General features: G+C 42.7%; 1 protein-coding gene and 1 long non-coding RNA gene across 5 annotated transcripts in view; one reads left to right on the forward strand and one right to left on the reverse strand.

Moving 5' to 3' along the window:
* LOC130208604 (inositol 1,4,5-trisphosphate receptor type 1) overlaps positions 1-17,732 on the reverse strand; it is a 64,895-nt gene that overhangs the window by 25,629 nt on the left and 21,534 nt on the right. The window contains exons 18-42 of one of the 4 annotated variants that reach the window (XM_056437841.1): positions 17,534-17,653; positions 17,024-17,218; positions 16,615-16,866; positions 16,386-16,527; positions 16,126-16,288; positions 15,845-16,035; positions 15,292-15,424; positions 15,148-15,202; positions 14,890-15,055; positions 14,563-14,736; positions 14,367-14,441; positions 14,114-14,251; positions 13,893-13,997; positions 13,583-13,783; positions 13,237-13,488; positions 12,828-12,953; positions 12,600-12,728; positions 11,133-11,253; positions 10,518-10,702; positions 10,295-10,443; positions 10,104-10,215; positions 9,563-9,598; positions 4,698-4,745; positions 3,374-3,506; positions 1,791-1,978 (exon numbers count right to left, since the gene is read on the reverse strand). In XM_056437841.1, coding sequence (XP_056293816.1) covers positions 1,791-1,978; positions 3,374-3,506; positions 4,698-4,745; positions 9,563-9,598; positions 10,104-10,215; positions 10,295-10,443; positions 10,518-10,702; positions 11,133-11,253; positions 12,600-12,728; positions 12,828-12,953; positions 13,237-13,488; positions 13,583-13,783; positions 13,893-13,997; positions 14,114-14,251; positions 14,367-14,441; positions 14,563-14,736; positions 14,890-15,055; positions 15,148-15,202; positions 15,292-15,424; positions 15,845-16,035; positions 16,126-16,288; positions 16,386-16,527; positions 16,615-16,866; positions 17,024-17,218; positions 17,534-17,653 — 3,589 coding nt within the window. Of the gene's footprint in view, positions 1-1,790; positions 1,979-3,373; positions 3,507-4,697; positions 4,746-9,562; positions 9,599-10,103; positions 10,216-10,294; positions 10,444-10,517; positions 10,703-11,132; positions 11,254-12,599; positions 12,729-12,827; positions 12,954-13,236; positions 13,489-13,582; positions 13,784-13,892; positions 14,019-14,113; positions 14,252-14,366; positions 14,442-14,562; positions 14,737-14,889; positions 15,056-15,147; positions 15,203-15,291; positions 15,425-15,844; positions 16,036-16,125; positions 16,289-16,385; positions 16,528-16,614; positions 16,867-17,023; positions 17,219-17,533; positions 17,654-17,732 lie in introns of all 4 variants that reach the window. The other 3 variants (XM_056437839.1, XM_056437842.1, XM_056437843.1) reach the window with 3 other exon arrangements.
* LOC130208612 (uncharacterized) lies at positions 10,145-14,948 on the forward strand. Its single transcript, XR_008834458.1, has 4 exons — positions 10,145-10,200; positions 10,347-10,497; positions 14,124-14,277; positions 14,869-14,948. It is a non-coding gene; the product is annotated as an uncharacterized LOC130208612 (long non-coding RNA).

The raw sequence follows: 17,732 nt of genomic DNA on the forward strand, positions 1-17,732 counted from the left end.
GTTACAGGGGAGCTGGCATGCGCCAGGAATAAAGAGAAGCGGTGAGGAGCCATCAAGTCTAGAAAGCACTCAAATGCACCGATTGTAATACATCCAAAACCTTTAAGGGCAGATATGCATTAGCGTAGCATGACAGCAGAACAAGAGGGTGTGTGTGTAAACAAGTGACATGCACAGTTATTCTGTGTGGTTTATTCTTAAAGAGAGCACTGAGCTGTCACTCATGGTCACACTTAAAGTTTGCGCAAAAGGTTTGCTTGATTTACGAACTTGACCTTTACGCTGTCAGTGAAAATATTTCGGGATTTAAAAATAAATGACTTACTCACTTTAACTTTTCAAATTATTTGGGAAGAACACAAATATTTTTACTATGTGGCATATTTCTAGCACTGCATACAGAGTAGGTTCCCCCAAAAGAAACCTCCCATTTCAGAACTAACTCAAGAAAGCGAGGGGGAGCACAGCTCCAGTTTCTCCTCAATTCCCTCTGTGTCCCCCCCTCCCCACTGCCCCAGTTCCGGAGGCCCAGCATGACCCAGTTTGGTCCGGCAAGAGTGCACAAGGGAGCGGGAGAAGCTGGAATGTTTTGCAGGCTGAGACATTCCTCATTGTTCATTCACACAGAGCTTATGTAACGCAGACGGGTCACGTGACTTCTGCAGCAGCCGTGGGAAGCCAACGCGTTATCTTCGCCACATTGGCTTCCTTGCTCTAATATGATTATGCAAGCCCCGTGCTTACACAACAACTCACACACGGACAGATGGAAAGATTGCGAGATCGACAGACAGAGCTACAGACAGATGGGAAAACAGGGAGATCAACAGACAGATGGGAAAACAGGGAGCTCAACAGACAGAGCTACAGACAGATGGGAAAACAGACATATGCAAAGACAAGGAGAACGACAGGCATAGCTACAGACAGACGGAAAGACAGATATAGCAACAAACAGAATTAAAGACACAGAGATCAACAGACAGAGCTACAGACAGATGAAAAGAGAGGGAGATCAACAGACAGAGCTACAGACAGATGGAAAGAGATGGAGATCAACAGACCGATGGTTAGAAATATGGAAAGACAGGGAGATTCACAGACAGATGGAAAAAGAGAGAGATCAACAGACAGAGCTGCAGACAGACAGAAAGACAGACATATCAACAAACAGAATGAAAGACACATAGATCAACACACAGCTACAAATAGATGGAAAGAAAAGGAGATCAAAAGATAGATCGAAATGGAAAAGAGAGAGAAATGGAGATAGAGGCGTAAGAGTGGCTCAGTTTACAGCAAATAGGGAAAGAACAATAAGTTAAATTGCCAAATGCACACATCAGCCCAGAGTGATAAAATCATGAATAAACCTATCTATAAACCACAGACTTGATTAGCAGCTGGCGTGGCCTTTTACCTGAAGGATGGTGTTTTAGATATGAGGTTCATTAATCGTTGCAGTGACCCACATACTGTACATCCTCTTGTAATGAAAACCATCCATGAGACATTGTATTCTTTTCACTGACCAAATTGTAGCGGCTCATCTAAAGATGCACTGCCTGATAAGCTGAGCCTTTCCATAGATAACAGCCCATGAACTTTAAACATCGCCGATCAGTTACAGTAAGTGCAATAGGTAAGTGTGTCATTTGTATTATTTTACAATAATAAAGATTCAGTCATGTAGCAGTTGATATTTTCCAAAGTAGACAGTATCCTCAAAGATGTTCCTTCAGTTTTCATGTCCCACATGTGCAAGGTAAGAGATTCAGGGGTTCACTAACCTGGATGGTGGTGTTTCCACCTTCCAGCAGTGCAATAGCCAGGAGGATGCTTTCTTGGAAAACTCGGTCACTTGTGGTGTTCATGATGAGGTCAATGACCAGGTCAGAGGCTCCCTCTTTGTCCAAGTGACACTGTACCTCAGGCAGGCTCATTTCCCCACGACTCAGCCCCCCAGGACCTCCTAAAGCTGCAGAGACAGAGACCGTGACAGGCTGGATCAGAATCAGATGCATCAGGTATACAGTTTATCAAATGAACACCTTCCAATCAATGTCCATTCACATCATATACCAAATATAGTTCCAAAAGGAAAATCCTGCATTTAAACAATAGCTAGTAGTTGCTGCCTCTTACTTTGCAATATTTGCAAATACAGAGGTTTGATACATTAAGCATTCATCTAGATACTTTAGAATTGTTTTAGCTTGCCCCTTGGACTTTTTTCCCTTTATTTAATACAACTATAATAATAACCATATACACTTCCACAATAAAAAGCTGTAAATATATGTTCTATTTTAGTGGGTTTTTCAGATAGTTTGGTCCAAAATCATTTACTTAAAAGATGTCCCACTGTGCTCATTTGTATAACTGCACAGTGTTGTTCATGACTTTGCCTGCACATTTCCCCTGAGGCCTCATCTTCAGGCGACATATGGAATTCTCAGCCTGGCTCTCATTTCAGCAACAGGCGCAAAGACGGGAAGTAGCAGATTGTCACCTAGCAACAGTCACAAGTGGATCATTCAAGGGGAGGGGTCTATTTCCTGTGATCAGTGAGCCAACATCTTGGTTCACATAGAGAGATGGTGAACCTGGAACCATGGTGGTTCTCTGTGTCTTTGAGTTCAGTCAAAAATACATCATCAACATCTGGCTCATCCATCACAATTGTGCATTACACATTAGATGCATTAAATGTTGCATCACACCGATGTTACACAAAATGTGAAAATGCTGCCGTTCATGCCACAGCAGAAAATGCCACAATATGGCAGCACTGAATGGATATGAAAAACCCTCACAGCTCATACCCTTGGCACCAACATGTCCTCCAAAATATACATGAAGATAACATGTTACATCACACGTATCAGTCCCAACAACTCAAATAGAGGGAGACACACTGCACAGTATTCAGTATTTTGACTGCAGATGTAGTTACACAATGACCACGCTATCAGACAGTGATAAGAGTGTTGTGCTCAAAGGGCAGCTCACAGTGCAACTCTGAGCCTGATAACCGCTCAGGGCCAGACTGATGGAGTCTCATCCTAATACAACATTATTGAGAGAACCTTGCTTTACGATGACATTTTGGCAAACCAAAGGAAAGGTTGATCTAGACTTTGCCCCCTGATAGTAGTTGTATTATTTCCTGGCAGCAAAGTCATGCATCTCTCTGGCAGAGGCTTTTGGTTCATGCTTCACAGAAACATCAGCTCAATTATAGATGTTGAAATCGATTTTTGTGTGGCCTTGTGTGCGCTACACAACTAAACAACACTTATTATCTCCTGCTGTGAAGAATTAACAACCAACTGTTGTCTTCGGTATCAAAAGTGAGAAACAGTTGTCCCACCTGATTGATTTTTGCCGGGTCCTCCTGGACTGAGGGGGCCATTGCTAAATGACGTCAGGCTGTCCCTCCTGCCACCACTTCGATAAAAGTTGCCATAGTAACGATTCACCAGAATCTGTCTCAGTGCCTCGCCCTACAAGAGGGAAAGAAAGGGAAGGATGTAAGGATGTGATGTCAGCAACAGAGAGAGAGAGATGTAGAATAACAGGGATAACATGCATCATCAGTAATAAAGTCTGCATTTGAGATAACATAAACACCTCAGAAAATGATAACCCACAGTTATGAAGTACAGTCACTGTTTCAACATTTCATTTGAATATTGAATGAAAAGAATTGCTCCATCACTATTCAAACTACTTGCAGACATAAGCTGAAGTGTATGTCATTCAGCGGCAGCTCCCTGTAGAGTGACATTGTGAGTTCCTGGTGCACACGTAGACAGACCTGGGGCCAGCCGTCCCACACTGTGACTCATCCACTGTTGAGCCGTCAGCGGCACGACTTTGTCGTTGTTATGGCAACCGCAGCCCATAGCTACCTACCAGACCCCTCATGGGATGAAGTGAAGGAGATTAGAGTTGTTTTCTTCTCGTGTTTGTGCGTGATCATGATCAGATCCTTGTCAACTGTGGGTGGTTCATGACAGACGACAGCAGCGTTATGTAAGTTCCCCTACCACAGGTGTGAAGGATGCTATTCTCATCATTTTATTGTCAGGTTAGTCAACTGCATGTATTGTGTGTCCGACATGGTATGATCAGCCGTAGTCAGAAGACGATTCCCTGGTCTCACGGAAGTCTCCAGTCATGAGCCAGAGATCCTGATGATGTCCTGTCATCTAACCTGACCTGTATCCACAATGAACAATTTACTGAAACCAGCTAACTAAATTTGAATCGAGCTGTTTTGTGAACTTGTTGAGTTGTTGAGTAATCCATAAATGCATTTTAGATATGGTGAAATGACTACCCTCATTAAGAAAGACACGGCTGTGAAGAATTTGACGTCTGGATTTTATAAACAGCTGAATACATGGGAGTCCCTGCATTGAAATTAACAACATCAGATAAAGGAGGCAGAGGGAAATTTGGTTATTAAATTGTTTTCTTTTTCCCCCTTCAGTTTAACAGCAATTAGTTAGGTGGTTAGGTGTCACTTAAAGCAGGGAAGGGGAGTGATTAGAAAACACAAAAAGCAGGAAAGAAAGGCACGAACAGAAACATTTACATTCAAGATTGGATGACTGCTCTATATCTAAAACTTGATATCTCACTCTGAAGTATTGATGTTTTAAGATAAGCTGCCATGCTGCTGTACCTACCCTCTTCTGGTTCTCCAACACCTTCTCAGGCTGGTCCTGATCCAGCAGCTGGGTGCAGTGAGGAGTATAAGCACAGTGGTCCAACAGATACAAACACAGGGTTAGTATTCATGCAGGCAGGTGTCAGGTGAAGAACCGCATCGAGAGCCTTTTTAACTGCTTTAAGTGGCGATGAAAAGGTCTGCTCGGTGTGGATTGCCATGCATTCACTGCCATGTTAGAAACCAGGGAAGCGTTAAGGAGGTGGTGCTTTTAGATGGCTGAGACAGGAGATGTGTACAATGTTGACGAATAATACAATTTTAAGACATGTCCAGTGTGATTTGATTTTTTTCTTGTGTTCATCGCCTTCTTTTCTTCATTTTAACTGATTTTCAATTGTCTAATTGCAGCCTTAGAGTGAGTCATGGAAATATACTAATTTCAGATATTCGGTTGGCTTAGCTTCACAAACATATTGGATTGTACAGCTAGCCTGGCTCTGCCAAAAGTTAAACCAGCATCTTTAAACCTCACTCAAGAAATTCAGAGATGTTAATTAAAAATATATATTTTGTATTCTCGGCTGAGGCGCAGTGACTTCCTGGAGTCTCTGCAGTTACGGTGGCGATGAGACACCAGGAAGTCAACAAAATAATCAGCATTTTTTTCCTAAATGGTGACTTTTATTTTAATGAAGGAAAACCGAAAAAAATATGAAATCATACTGGAACAGTCATTTCAAGTCAGGAATGAGTAAACACCAGGTGAAAACTTCTTGTTTTAAGCCAATATGGGCAAGATGAAAAGCACAATAATCAAAACTGAACCACTGAGATCTGGTGTTTTCCCTCATCGGTTTTCAAATTTCCTTAATGGTTCACAGAAACAACGGACATTCAGGTTAGATCCTGTGTTGCAGTATTCAATTTCACTGCATCCATGCACAGTAATCACCAAGGGTAAAAGAAAACTGGTAAAAGGCAATGTTCCACATAAATTGTTATGTAAAAGGACACACTGAGGGACAGGCGAGAGGTGAGGATTGGCGAGGGGCGACAGGGTTAGAGTTACATAATCCCTCCCAGAGGAACCAGGTCCCTAAACCAGTGACACAGAGCTGCTTACAGTGGCCATCTGTCACCAAAAACACAGAGGGCAAGTGGTAGAGCAGTGAGAGAGAGAGAAATAAACACAATAGGATAAACAAATGTTGACGGTTGACTAGTCTCTCTCTGTCAGTCAGGGTCTCGGGCATGATGTACAGCACTGAATGTATGCGGATTCAGAAGAGGCTGTTGCCTCTGTATACACCAGATATGGTAAATTGCCAGGTTTTATCTTTATAATGTCATGACTCTGCTGTGTACCTTTTGAGTCAGTCAGACTCAATTAACATAACCAGATTTGTTTCCCTGGACAAGATTTCAGCTGTTGCCCATGAATTGCAGCCAATTTAATAAGCTACATATAGTCATGTCAAAATAAGAGTATTTCAATAGTATTAGTGAAAAATGTTTTTCTTTTATGGCATCCCTATGGTGGATGATGCCACTGGCATTCATCTATACCACCTATGCCTATAGGTCCAGCTCTGCACACAGCTGACTCATTCATAAAATGAACTTGGAAATTAGCATTTTCACTTCACATTAGGTTAATTGACCCGAGATCAAATAAAAAACAAAAATTAAACTGGACATTCAGTGAGGCCGTTGAACAGAAAGGAACCATTAGCTCACATAAACTGGCGTCTAAAGATACAGCCATGCTTTATAGTGAAATAAGTTACTCTGTGAACTTTAAAAAAGCAACATAAAAGGATCTGAACATGGCAGCACATGCTACATACAGGTTCCTCAAACAGTACAAATGACATTTCAGCACATATAAAAGTGAGACTTTTAAGCTGACCAAGGATCTTTTGATATCACTCATCATTTCCAAGATGTCCAGTACATTTGTAGAAGAGCAAAATTCTTCAACTGTGTACTTGTCTTTCCTGACTTTTGACATGCACAACAATTGCTGCGATCCTGCCTAAAGACAAGTGGGTGGGGCAGAGTTCAGCAGCAGGTCAGGGAGCCAAACACTGGAAGAGCAACAACCTCCATGAGTGTGTGGACACGGCCTCACCGTCACAATGTCAAACCACAAAGCAATATGCTGAGCAGAGGAGATGAGTGCAACTAATCATCCTCGGTCCGACCATAGACACCACAGGGCAACCCCTCACAGCTGCCACATACGCCTCATCTCTAGTGCATTCCACCAAACTGGACATACACACACACACACACACACACACACACACAGAGTGCGTCGTGTTCAAACCATTGGGGCATGACATGGACTCTCGGCTGCTTGTCATGCGCAGACAGTAAAGCGGTTAAAGTTAAAAGACTGCCGCATATTTTCATTGCAACCGACCTATATTTACACCAGCGCCATAAAATAATTTGCTGTCTTGAACAAGGTAAATCATCGACGTGAGTGTGGGAGATGTGTCGGGGAGGGATATAAAAGCGAGCCGGTCTTAAAATGTTAAATATATTCATTTTAATCTCATCGACCGTCAAGTTCTCCAAGAGCAGAGTGAGGGAGGTGAGAGCATGGACCATGACTTACTGACAACATGGAGGGCTTGCATAACTGCTTTCATGATCGGCCACACGCACTGGAGGACAGGTGAAGAAGGGAGCCAGCACTGTGCATCATGAACTCTCGGCTTACATAATTCCGACAGCCAAGGAGCAAAACATTTAGCTGATAATCACCTCCCTGACATTTAAGCGACGGTGTAATATGCACGATTGGAGAGTTAAAAAATGCATCTCATGCTATCTCGACTCATGTATCTTTAAATGCATTGATAATAACTCATTATGCAGAATACTATTGTACTATATTAACCTTCTTCACGTAACCCCAACAATCTCACTATCAATAATATACTATCATGCTATACTGCTTTATTCAAAAGGGTAACAGAATAGACAACTACACACTTCCATATCACACCTTCACAAACACAGCCAGCGCCATTAAGTTTACACGGCGTGGGAGTGCGTTTGCATCCCTGTGAGAAAGGGTGTGAATGACAGTGGAGAGTATACATTTGGGGTTGTTATGTATTATATTATTATGTGTTCTTATATCCTTTATTTGTGTTCTTCCATTTGCTAGAGCTCTCATCAACTTCGGCCTGCAGTAGACTCATGATAAGAAAAAAACGGAACTGAGTTCAGTTTCCCACAATAACTGAAGGTCAGACGGCTGACTTATCTAGAGGAGGCAGAGACAAGTTTATAGCGAGAGGCACCTGCTTTTCAGCGAGACACATGCCCAGAAATACAACACACACCATTCTTCAAATCTGATATTGCACGTTTCTGTTTGTCAAGGCCTGGGAGGATGTGGTTGTCCTGCCTCATGCCAGCTAAGTCCAATTAGATTGTGGATTTTGAATGGAGTCAGATGACGTTATCCGTGTATAAAAAAAGACTGTTTTTCTCTTTAGAGTCAGAGTTCCATTTCAACCTGTGAGTTGAATGGACCTCTCACCGGCTCTTGCAATAGCAGCGCCGATACTTTGCCTGTGCCCAGAAATATGAATCATCTTACATTTAGAAGTTCTTTGACCGTTAATAGAAACACCAACGGGCTACCAATCCTTGATACGCTTTTAAGGTAGTTGAGAAATTGTGTCACAATGATTTAGCAAGAGCCACAAGGGGAAAGAGAGGAATATGAAGATTGGCACTTAACTGCCTCTCTGCCTTTCATGTGGAGACAGACGGAGATACAACGTTTAACAGGTGTGTCACACACACACACACACACACACAGACAGACACACACACAGACACACATGCAGAAGCATACACTTTGTGTGTGTGTGTGTATGTTTGTGTGTATGTGTGTATGTGTGTGTGCGTGGGTGTAAACGGCTCCTCCACACTTTTATTGTCAATTACTGCTGAAGGTCACACATCAGCAGAAGGGCTGAGTTCCAGGAAAAAAAGCCTGGTCCTTATGTAACCTCAGCCGAGAGTTGGCAGAGGCCCAGGAATCGTGCAGCTCTCAGGCAAGCAAAACTAGGACACCGTCTCATCTTCTCAGTCATGAACAAACACGGCACAGTCACAGTGCCTCCTATTGGCACTGAAGAGCGATGCAGGGGAAACACCCTTCAGAAAGCAGAGCAGTCAAGACATACAAAACTATGATGACCTCACTTTAAAAGAAAGAAATTCCCCTAAAATATTGGAAACATATGTGCAATGTCCCTTTAAATATTATTGAGAACTCGCTATCACTTCCATTTTTGTCTATCGTTTCTTCTTTTTAGAATTTCTTTTATTTCTAATTAGTATGAGCATATATTGATCTTTTCACATCGGTTATCTATTTGTATGCGGTGTGTTTAGGTGTAAAATAAAAAAGGCCAAAGTATTAAACTGGAATTGATGTTAAAATATACCGTAAACATGTCCCAAGTTGACTTTTACTTGATGTGGTGCCAACAGTGGCAGAAAGTAGGGCATGTAAATGCAGCACTGGCAGTTTGCCCAGACAGCAAGTGACTCACCTTGGAACCTGGAATAACACAACTCTGTTGAGCAACATGCAGTCAGCCACAGCACACATCTTCCTATCTCTCTCTCTCTCTCTCCCCCCCTCTATCTCACCATTTTCAGTTGATCTACACAGCGATTTAAGGCAGGAATCAACCACTATTTGTTACCAGCTGTGCCTAGAGCCTCCGCCACTACAACACACAACCACAGCAGCTGCTACAGGACTGTTGAAGAGCAACAACTACTATTGGAACACAGAAAGCAGCTGAGGGAAAAAAGAGCATGTAGAAGAAAAAGAGAAACAACCTTAGGCACATCCATCTCATCATCAAAGGCCCTGAGCTGAAAGAGAACAGAGGGTTTGAGGGGTTAGATAACAACACAAGCAGAAGGAAGCTAAAGCAGAGGTCATTGATACAGCACGACATGTAAGTCATTCAAGTTCAAGATGTGGAGTGTGGATATTGGACAGTGAGCAGAATTAGTGTCATACGGTGGTGAGTGCAGTGAGTAAGTGACCAGTCCTGCCTTACTGACTACAGAGGTGACTGTGACAGGAAGAACAAGCCAATTCCCTTCAAAATAAGGGTAATCACTGGGTGTGCAACTCACTTTGCAACTCAACCCTCGATCATAATAGTTCCTGTATGGTTATTATATATCTTCCATCAGAAATCCAATGTATGCCCCAGCATCAACCACCCCCCTGAAAAAATCAAACCTACAATTTATTTTCTACAACTGTATTTAAGCATTTTCTACAGCACAATATACATTAAATGCAAAGTTATACGGTGCACATGAGGTACATCACCCCACCATGTCTGCGCCTTGCAGCTTCTCCTACCTTCTCTCCATAACCACGGTCTTTTGTCATCATCTCTCGCAGCGTCTGCAGAACTTTGATGCACAGTCTCTCCTCGTTTTCCTCCACCAGCTGCTTTGTATGTTTGATGAGCCTGCACAAGTACATCACTTCAATTCAACTCAATTCAATAATAGACATATTTAGCTGAAGAAGACATTCGATGTACTTACTTGCATATGAAACCTCCGCTCTCACACTTCTTACGCGAGTCTGTGTTTTCAGGGAAGAGCAGCTCAGGCCGATGCAGCACGTCCACCAGAACGGACAACTCAGCCTGGACCAACGGACGCAGACGGTCCTCGAGAGCTGACACAATGTCCTACAGTGCAGAAAAAGACACGACCTAACTACTTGAACCATTTGACACACAACAGTAAGTACCAAATACTACACCTGCAGCCTCTCAATGATGTTCCGGTAGTCCCGTGACGCGGTGACCACAGAGTCCCTGTGAGCAGCATTGCGAGCGGAGAGTCTCCAGCTCATGGCGGTCTTCTGGACAATGTTGTTGGATTTCACAAACAGGTTGTTCACCTGGTTGTCCAAGTCCACAGGGATGGCTATTGCTCTGCCTTTGGCTGACGGGTACACAGAGAGATTAAATCCAATTCAGTTTATTGTGTATATCCCATTATCACAAATAAAAAAATTGCCTGAAAGGGCTTTACAATCTGTACACATAGGACATCCCTGTCCCAGGACCTCACATCGGATCAGAAAAAACTCCCAAAAAATAGAAAAAACCCTTTCACAGGGAAAAAAGGGAAGAAACCTTCAGGAGAGCAACAGAGGAGGATCCCTCTCCAGGATGGACAGAAGCAATAGATGTAATGTGTACAGATGGAATCATTACAGAGTTACAACACATTCAATGAGATGCACACAGTTAGTGTGTGAAGTCCGGTAACTTTGTGTTCAACCAACCGTAGACGATGGACTGATTTAGACTTTAAAAGTAATGCCTTGTAAGAGAGGCGACGACAGAAGTGAGAAGGATCTTGATCTTACCAACATCAGAGAGCACCTTGATGCAGTTCTCAACTGAGCCCTTCTGGACTGGGACCAACCAGTTACAATGGTAGATCCTGAACACTGCCTGCAACAGCTGCACAAAGACTGGCTGCCTGGTCTGAGAAGAAGATGCAAGAAAAAAAGCGTTGACCATTTCAATTATTATACGCATCTATCTGGACTATCTCCTCTGGTCTTTAAAGAAAGAAATAGGTCCGTCGACAACATGCAAGATATGCATCAGCCATCAATAGCGCAGCACCACCAATCTGGACCAGCGGCTTTGTCTTTTAATATAACAGACACACAGTGATGTAGATTAGCAGCAGATGGAGTCAGAGTGCTTTGTTACATTGAGACGAGACCCTGAATGCAGTTCAAATCAGTTCCCTCACAAAATACTCCAATAAATATTTTTTCTTCTCACACCCAACAATAATTTGAAACGCCCAACTCTGTATCCGTTGAATTGAACAAGTACCTGAAAGCAGAAGATACAAGCAGTGACGACATAAAACATTTTGGATGCATCACAAACATCCAAAGACTTTACCGTACATTTCAGAGACAGCGGTCATTACTGGAGACGCCTTAAGTGCTCTATAATACACAACTTTAAATCTTAAAACAACGTGATGTTTTGTAAAGGAGGTGAGATGATAAACCAAAAATGGTTCATTGACCAAAAGAATGACCATTATTTTACTGGTCACAAGTTATTAATAAAGAACTGAAAGAATATGTATTATGCATTAAAAACTGTTTCTATGAAACTATGACCGTTTAAATGGAGAGAAAAAAAGGAAACGTTGTTCTTTTGTTCCAAGGAAATGATTAACCAGCAGGATGCTAACAACAACAATCACCACTAACTGGTCTAAACGTTGTAATGTCTAATGAGCTCTCCAGAATCATGACTAGCATGACTTTAATAAACACAAACGAATGGGAAGAGAAGGAGAACATTCATTCTCCGTCAACACTCGCAATTATGTTAATCAGAAGGAAAATAATTCTGAGAAACTCCACAGAAGCATCGATTTGACCACTTAAGGAAGCAGTTAACGTGAAGACACTGCAGCGTTTGTAATCTTTAAGTTGACTCTCCAGGGATACAAGGAGAGTCATTCTATTTGGTTCTAATGATATGTGGTATACATATTATATTTGCACTTACATTCTTGCTGCACTCCCTAACTTTACTTTCTCTCAAGATTATCTTTTACAGATCGATGGTCTTTTAACAATATATTCTGAGAAAAATGACCTTTTAACAAGACTGGACATTCCAGACATACTGAATGTATCAGAGATCATGACAAGTCCATAGGGAAAGTTTATAGGAACACGTAACTCTGCATGCGTGACTGACAACCAAACTAAAGAAGATTTACACTGGGTTAATTTTCACACAGTCAGCATTTTTCAGCTATTGTATACCTTTTATTATTGGTGATTACATACCTGCAGGCTGGTGCTCTGGTCAGAGAAAGGCGAGCTAAAGAAAGTCATGACAATGCCCATAACAGTCTCCGTCACATAGCGCTCCAGAATGATGTCTGCATGCTTACGGTCGCTTGTATTGTTGCACACCTGTAAACATAGAACAACAACACAATGGCTTGTATTTTAACAATCGTCATTGCCTAAGTGCGGTCAAATGTTGCCATGGAGCCTCCCGGTGTTGCTTACTCTACAAATGTCAACCAAGAAGTTCTCAAAGAGTTTCCACATGTGGTTAGACGTGTATATCTCCTTCATTTCCACCTCGGTGTCCACGTAGCAATGGTTCAGGAAGTTGATATAGGCGATCTTCACCTGAGAGATTAGGATACGGGTTAATGGTAATAATGTGGTGCAGGTCAAGGACGGGCGACAGTTAAATACAACAATAATAATACTTGTGGAAAAATTATCACATTTATGCACAAAACTTCTGAAAGAAATGACAGGGAGGAATTTCTTTTTTCATTGGTTGCAGATAATTAAAAGTGTGAATTGCTTTGTACGTCTCTGTGGAAAAGAATGCTTTCTGCATCTGTTCCATAACTGGCTTGTTGTTTCAAAGTCTTAGCACGGCTCAGTCTGAGGCCAGTCTCACCTCGGGGATGCAGTCCTCATGGGTCACCACCCTCACGATGTCATCCAGTGGTAACAGGCTGTTGCACTTGATCTCTGTGTAGACGTTCTTGCCCTCAGTACAAACGGCCAACAGCTCCACTAAGTGTATGTGGTACATCAGAGGGCTGTTCTCATCCATGCGGTCGCGCTCTGATCGCATCATCTGGACCAGTGTCTGGAAAGAGGCGCGGTCATTATAGAAGACCAGAACATCTTCACCAGCATTCACCAGCTGTAGGAAGAAACCAACATACATGAGTACATCAGTACACCAGGAGACATAGCAGTAGCATAGTTCAAATATAAAAAAATTAACACGGCATGACCTCTGCCATGACGATGTCCTGACACTTTTTGATGAATTTATTCTCCGCTTTGACAATAGTCTGAAGGAACTTGAGGTACTGGACGTTGCGGCCGTGCGTTTCGATGCAGTGGACAAAGTGCTGAACCACACGCTCATTGATCTCACTGCACAGCTGGAAGTTGTTCATGAAAATATGCTGCATGGTGATGGCTTCTAAAATCTGAACGCAAAAGAAAAAAGAAAAGAGGCGCATCAGAACACCACAAAGTTCTTTAAATAGTAACACTATGGATAAGATAAGAAGTGCATCATCCATTCGGACTGCTCACCCCTGGGTTGAGGAAAAGATTGATGTGCTTGTTCAGCAGGGCTTGGTTCTGCTGGTTTCCTGCACAGAAATTCTGTAGAAACTGGTGGGCGAGCTTCATGATATCCTGCATACGTAAATCTTCTCCCTGGAGGGGAAATGACTGGCGTGAAGGCGTGTCCACTTTAAGGCACACACAAAAAGCATGCCGACGAATATTTCACTGAAAGTGCTGATCAATACCTTCTCGTAGGGAATCTGTAGGAGCTCCAGGACCACAGCGTGCGCCCCCATGTTCCTGAGCAGCCTCTGCTGCTGTTTCTTGCTCTTCCTACCCGACAAACCTTCTTGGACACACAGCCTGCTGAGCCGCAGCAGGATCTGATAAAAAAGGAAAATAGGAGAAGGTGAGGTGTGTGGAAAAAGCAACACTAGTTGCAACATAGGCAGATAAGAGCTTGTTAGCCATACTTAAAGTATAAAGTGACATAGTTACCTCCTTTACCACCCTGTAGTTGTAACTGCTAGTGCTTTCTGCTTTCTTTGGTTTGTCTGTTCCCCCTGAATCTCCCTACAAGGTACACCAGAGACAATGCAACAGAGAAAAAGTTACTACTCAGTAAGGAGAGTGTTGGTGGTGAAAGGCTTTTAAGTGTCTGCGTGTGGTTCGGTTGGTGAACAATATAATGGACCTTTTCATGCTCTTGCTCGTTGGAGAGTCCCTCTCCCCCATCCATGCCCTCGTCTGGCCCCTGCCTCTTGTACACCCAGAGCTCAGACTTCTCTACGATAGAGCGCAACTGGTCCAGGTCTGACTTTATCTGCTTGTAATTTTCTACATCTTGGCTGGTGACCAGCAGCTGGACCTGTGAATACATTAGTCACAACTTAAAGAGGAGTGCAGACAAATAGCCAGATGATGCCGATCCCACACACATTTGTGTTTGTGTGCATGTGTCAAAATGGTAACATGTTTTTTTATTTTCTTCCATTGTTAGCGGTAGCTGTAAACTGCATACCTGCTTAAAAGCCTGCAAGACCTCCTGCCTTTGGCTGAAGTGCCTAAAGAGCAGGTGGAGGGCTCTGGACACCAGAGGAGGATAGTCATGCATGGTCAAGTGAAGAAGGACTCTCAAGAAGGTACGGCCACCATGATCGTCCAGGTCCAGAGGGGTGTTCTCTTCACTACACACAAAGCACACACACACACACACACACAGTATGAACACAACCGCTTTCTGGTATTTTGTGACTTTCTTTATTGAAACTGAGATTACCTTCCACCAAATATCCCCTCTGCCTGCTCTTCTATATTCTCAAAATCCAAAGCCCCTTGAATAAAAAAAGATATTAGAAACCAACAATGTCTATTTCATTGGCTCCAAATTGGTGTAATATGCAGATAGTGATGTCACCCTGACCTGGCATGTTGTTGGGTCCTTCCACTGTTCCACTTCCAGAAAAATCAATCTGAGAGTTACTCTCATCAAACTCCCTCTTAAATATAGACAGCAGACAGGAGATCCTGTAGTCCAGGCGGACATTCAAGATGAACTGCAGAGCAGGACAAATAGTTGAGGATAGAGGGACTGTGTATGCACTGTATGTCTACATTAATGTCATCTATGTTTGTATATGCCTTTAAGTTTAAATTCAGGCTGAAGTGAACAGATATTTTCATTGTTGATTATTTTCTTGATGAATCAAATTAGTTATCTGGTCTATAAAATGTCAGAAATGTGTGAAAAGTGTCGATCAGTATTTCCCGAAGCCCAAGAGGACATCCTCATATATGCCGTCTTTGACTACATCTGAAAGATATTCAATTTACTATGATAGAGTAAAGACACCACAAAACATTCACATTTAAGAAGCTGGGAACAGAGAACTTAAACCGATTAATTCATAATGAAAATAGTTGGTGATAAATTTAAAAGTTGACACCTAAATCAATTAATAGTTGCAGATCCTCACCTGTAGGATCTCAATGATCTTTAGCTTGGTGTCCATGACCAGGATGTCCTGTTTCTCAGGCTCAGTCTGAGCCTTGACTGCGACTCCATTGGCGCTCGTGCTTGAAGTTGTGGGTAGGAAGCCCCCCCCTCTTAGGACTACTTGGGACATCAGCTCTCCTACACCGTGAATGGACTTCATCACGTTGCTGCCTGGAAACAAGCACACATCCAAAAATACAGACATCAACTTCATGTCCATGACGTATTTATTCCTCTACTGACCATCCATGGTGTTCATACCTTTACTCTCTTTTCCTTCTTCTTCTGTTTCCATCTTGTTGAAAGGGAACATTGTGCTCACGTGGACACAGTCTAAAATAGCCAGCAGGATCTTGGTTAGTCTCAGCAGGTCACTGAAGTTGTAGAAGCCAAAATAAATCAGGTTCCTGGCCAGATTCACCACCTAAACAGGGAAGATAGATCAGTCAGATAGGTTTGCTGGTTTTACCATCACAACGTGAAATGAGTGGGATAAGATATCAAGAATGTGCCAAACTGACCTCAAAGGTGAGCTTGTTCTTCTCTTTATCTGCAAAAGGGAAGCTCTGACACACCACGTCCCTCAGGTAGTTCTCAACAAACTCCATAGTCAGACAGAATCGCTCCTTAATTTCATCTTTAGATGTTCCATCATTGTCGTAGCTACAATAAGACAACAAAGGTGGATAAATCTACAACATGCAAAACACTCTACAATGAACAATATATTACATTTGTCCATTTACTCACTCATTAATTGCAATCTCGGAGGGGATTTCAGACCAGAGGCGAGCGTATTTGACCGGTGTAACCTGCTCCTGAGGATCCCGATCTACATGCATGTGCAGCATCATGCGGCAGAAAGAGGCCCGCAGGTCATAGGGCAGGTCTTCATCCGACATGCATCGCAAGATCAGGTCCACATCCAGCTGGCCAGAGATCTTGTTGATTGCCAGGTACTGGCGGTCCAAACACATCCTGGCAAACAGGTTCAGCTGGTACCTATTGCAGCAAATGTTTCGTTGTTATGTTTGTTTTACCTTCACAGGTGACCTGTTCTGCAGATACAAAACTAATGTTACCACATTGCTGCCTTAAGTCAGACACATTATCTCCTTTCTGCTAGACAACTACATCAAAAATAAAGCCCAGTAACTACCTGTAATAACTGATCACATCCTGGTCCTCCTTCTGGTCCTCCTTGGCATCCTGAGCCAGCTCCCTAATGCTTTTACTCCGGATCTCTTTATTGCCATCTTTCCAAAACAACCACACCTCCTCCTCATCCTCCTCTGACTCCACAGAGTTCTCCCCGAGCGGCGCTCCCTCGATCTCAAACCTCGACAGTACCAGTCTGCAGGAGGAGGAGATTTTTTGGTTTGTTTAAAGGCTGATGGAAATAAATGTGTACACTTTTTTTGACAATTTCAAAAACACAAGGATAAGGACACAATGACTTCCACTGCAAATATGGTTACCCTCAGAAGATGGAGCAAAAAGGATGCTATAGAGAGGATTCAGCTCATTAATATATCCAGCAATTTACAATTATTTTCATTATTAAATAATCTTCTTCAAGAACTCAAAGTGATACATTCAAATTAGTGCATGTTGGTATTAAGAGGCGAATTGGACAAAAGTGGGTCGAGGCAGAGGGTGTTCCACTCACTTAGTTTCTATGAGGATGTCTGCGTTAGCTGGATCCAGCACTGCGTTACAGATGAGCTCCTGTGTCACAGGGATGGACTTATTCATTGACACACACAAGTCTGACAGGTAGTCCAGGAACCTGGACACACACACACACACACACAAGATATGCAAAATTAAATCTTCCGTGACACAAACAACTCCCCAAGATCACACAC

This window comes from Pseudoliparis swirei, chromosome 18, assembly GCF_029220125.1.
Source record: "Pseudoliparis swirei isolate HS2019 ecotype Mariana Trench chromosome 18, NWPU_hadal_v1, whole genome shotgun sequence".
NCBI lineage: Eukaryota > Metazoa > Chordata > Actinopteri > Perciformes > Liparidae > Pseudoliparis > Pseudoliparis swirei.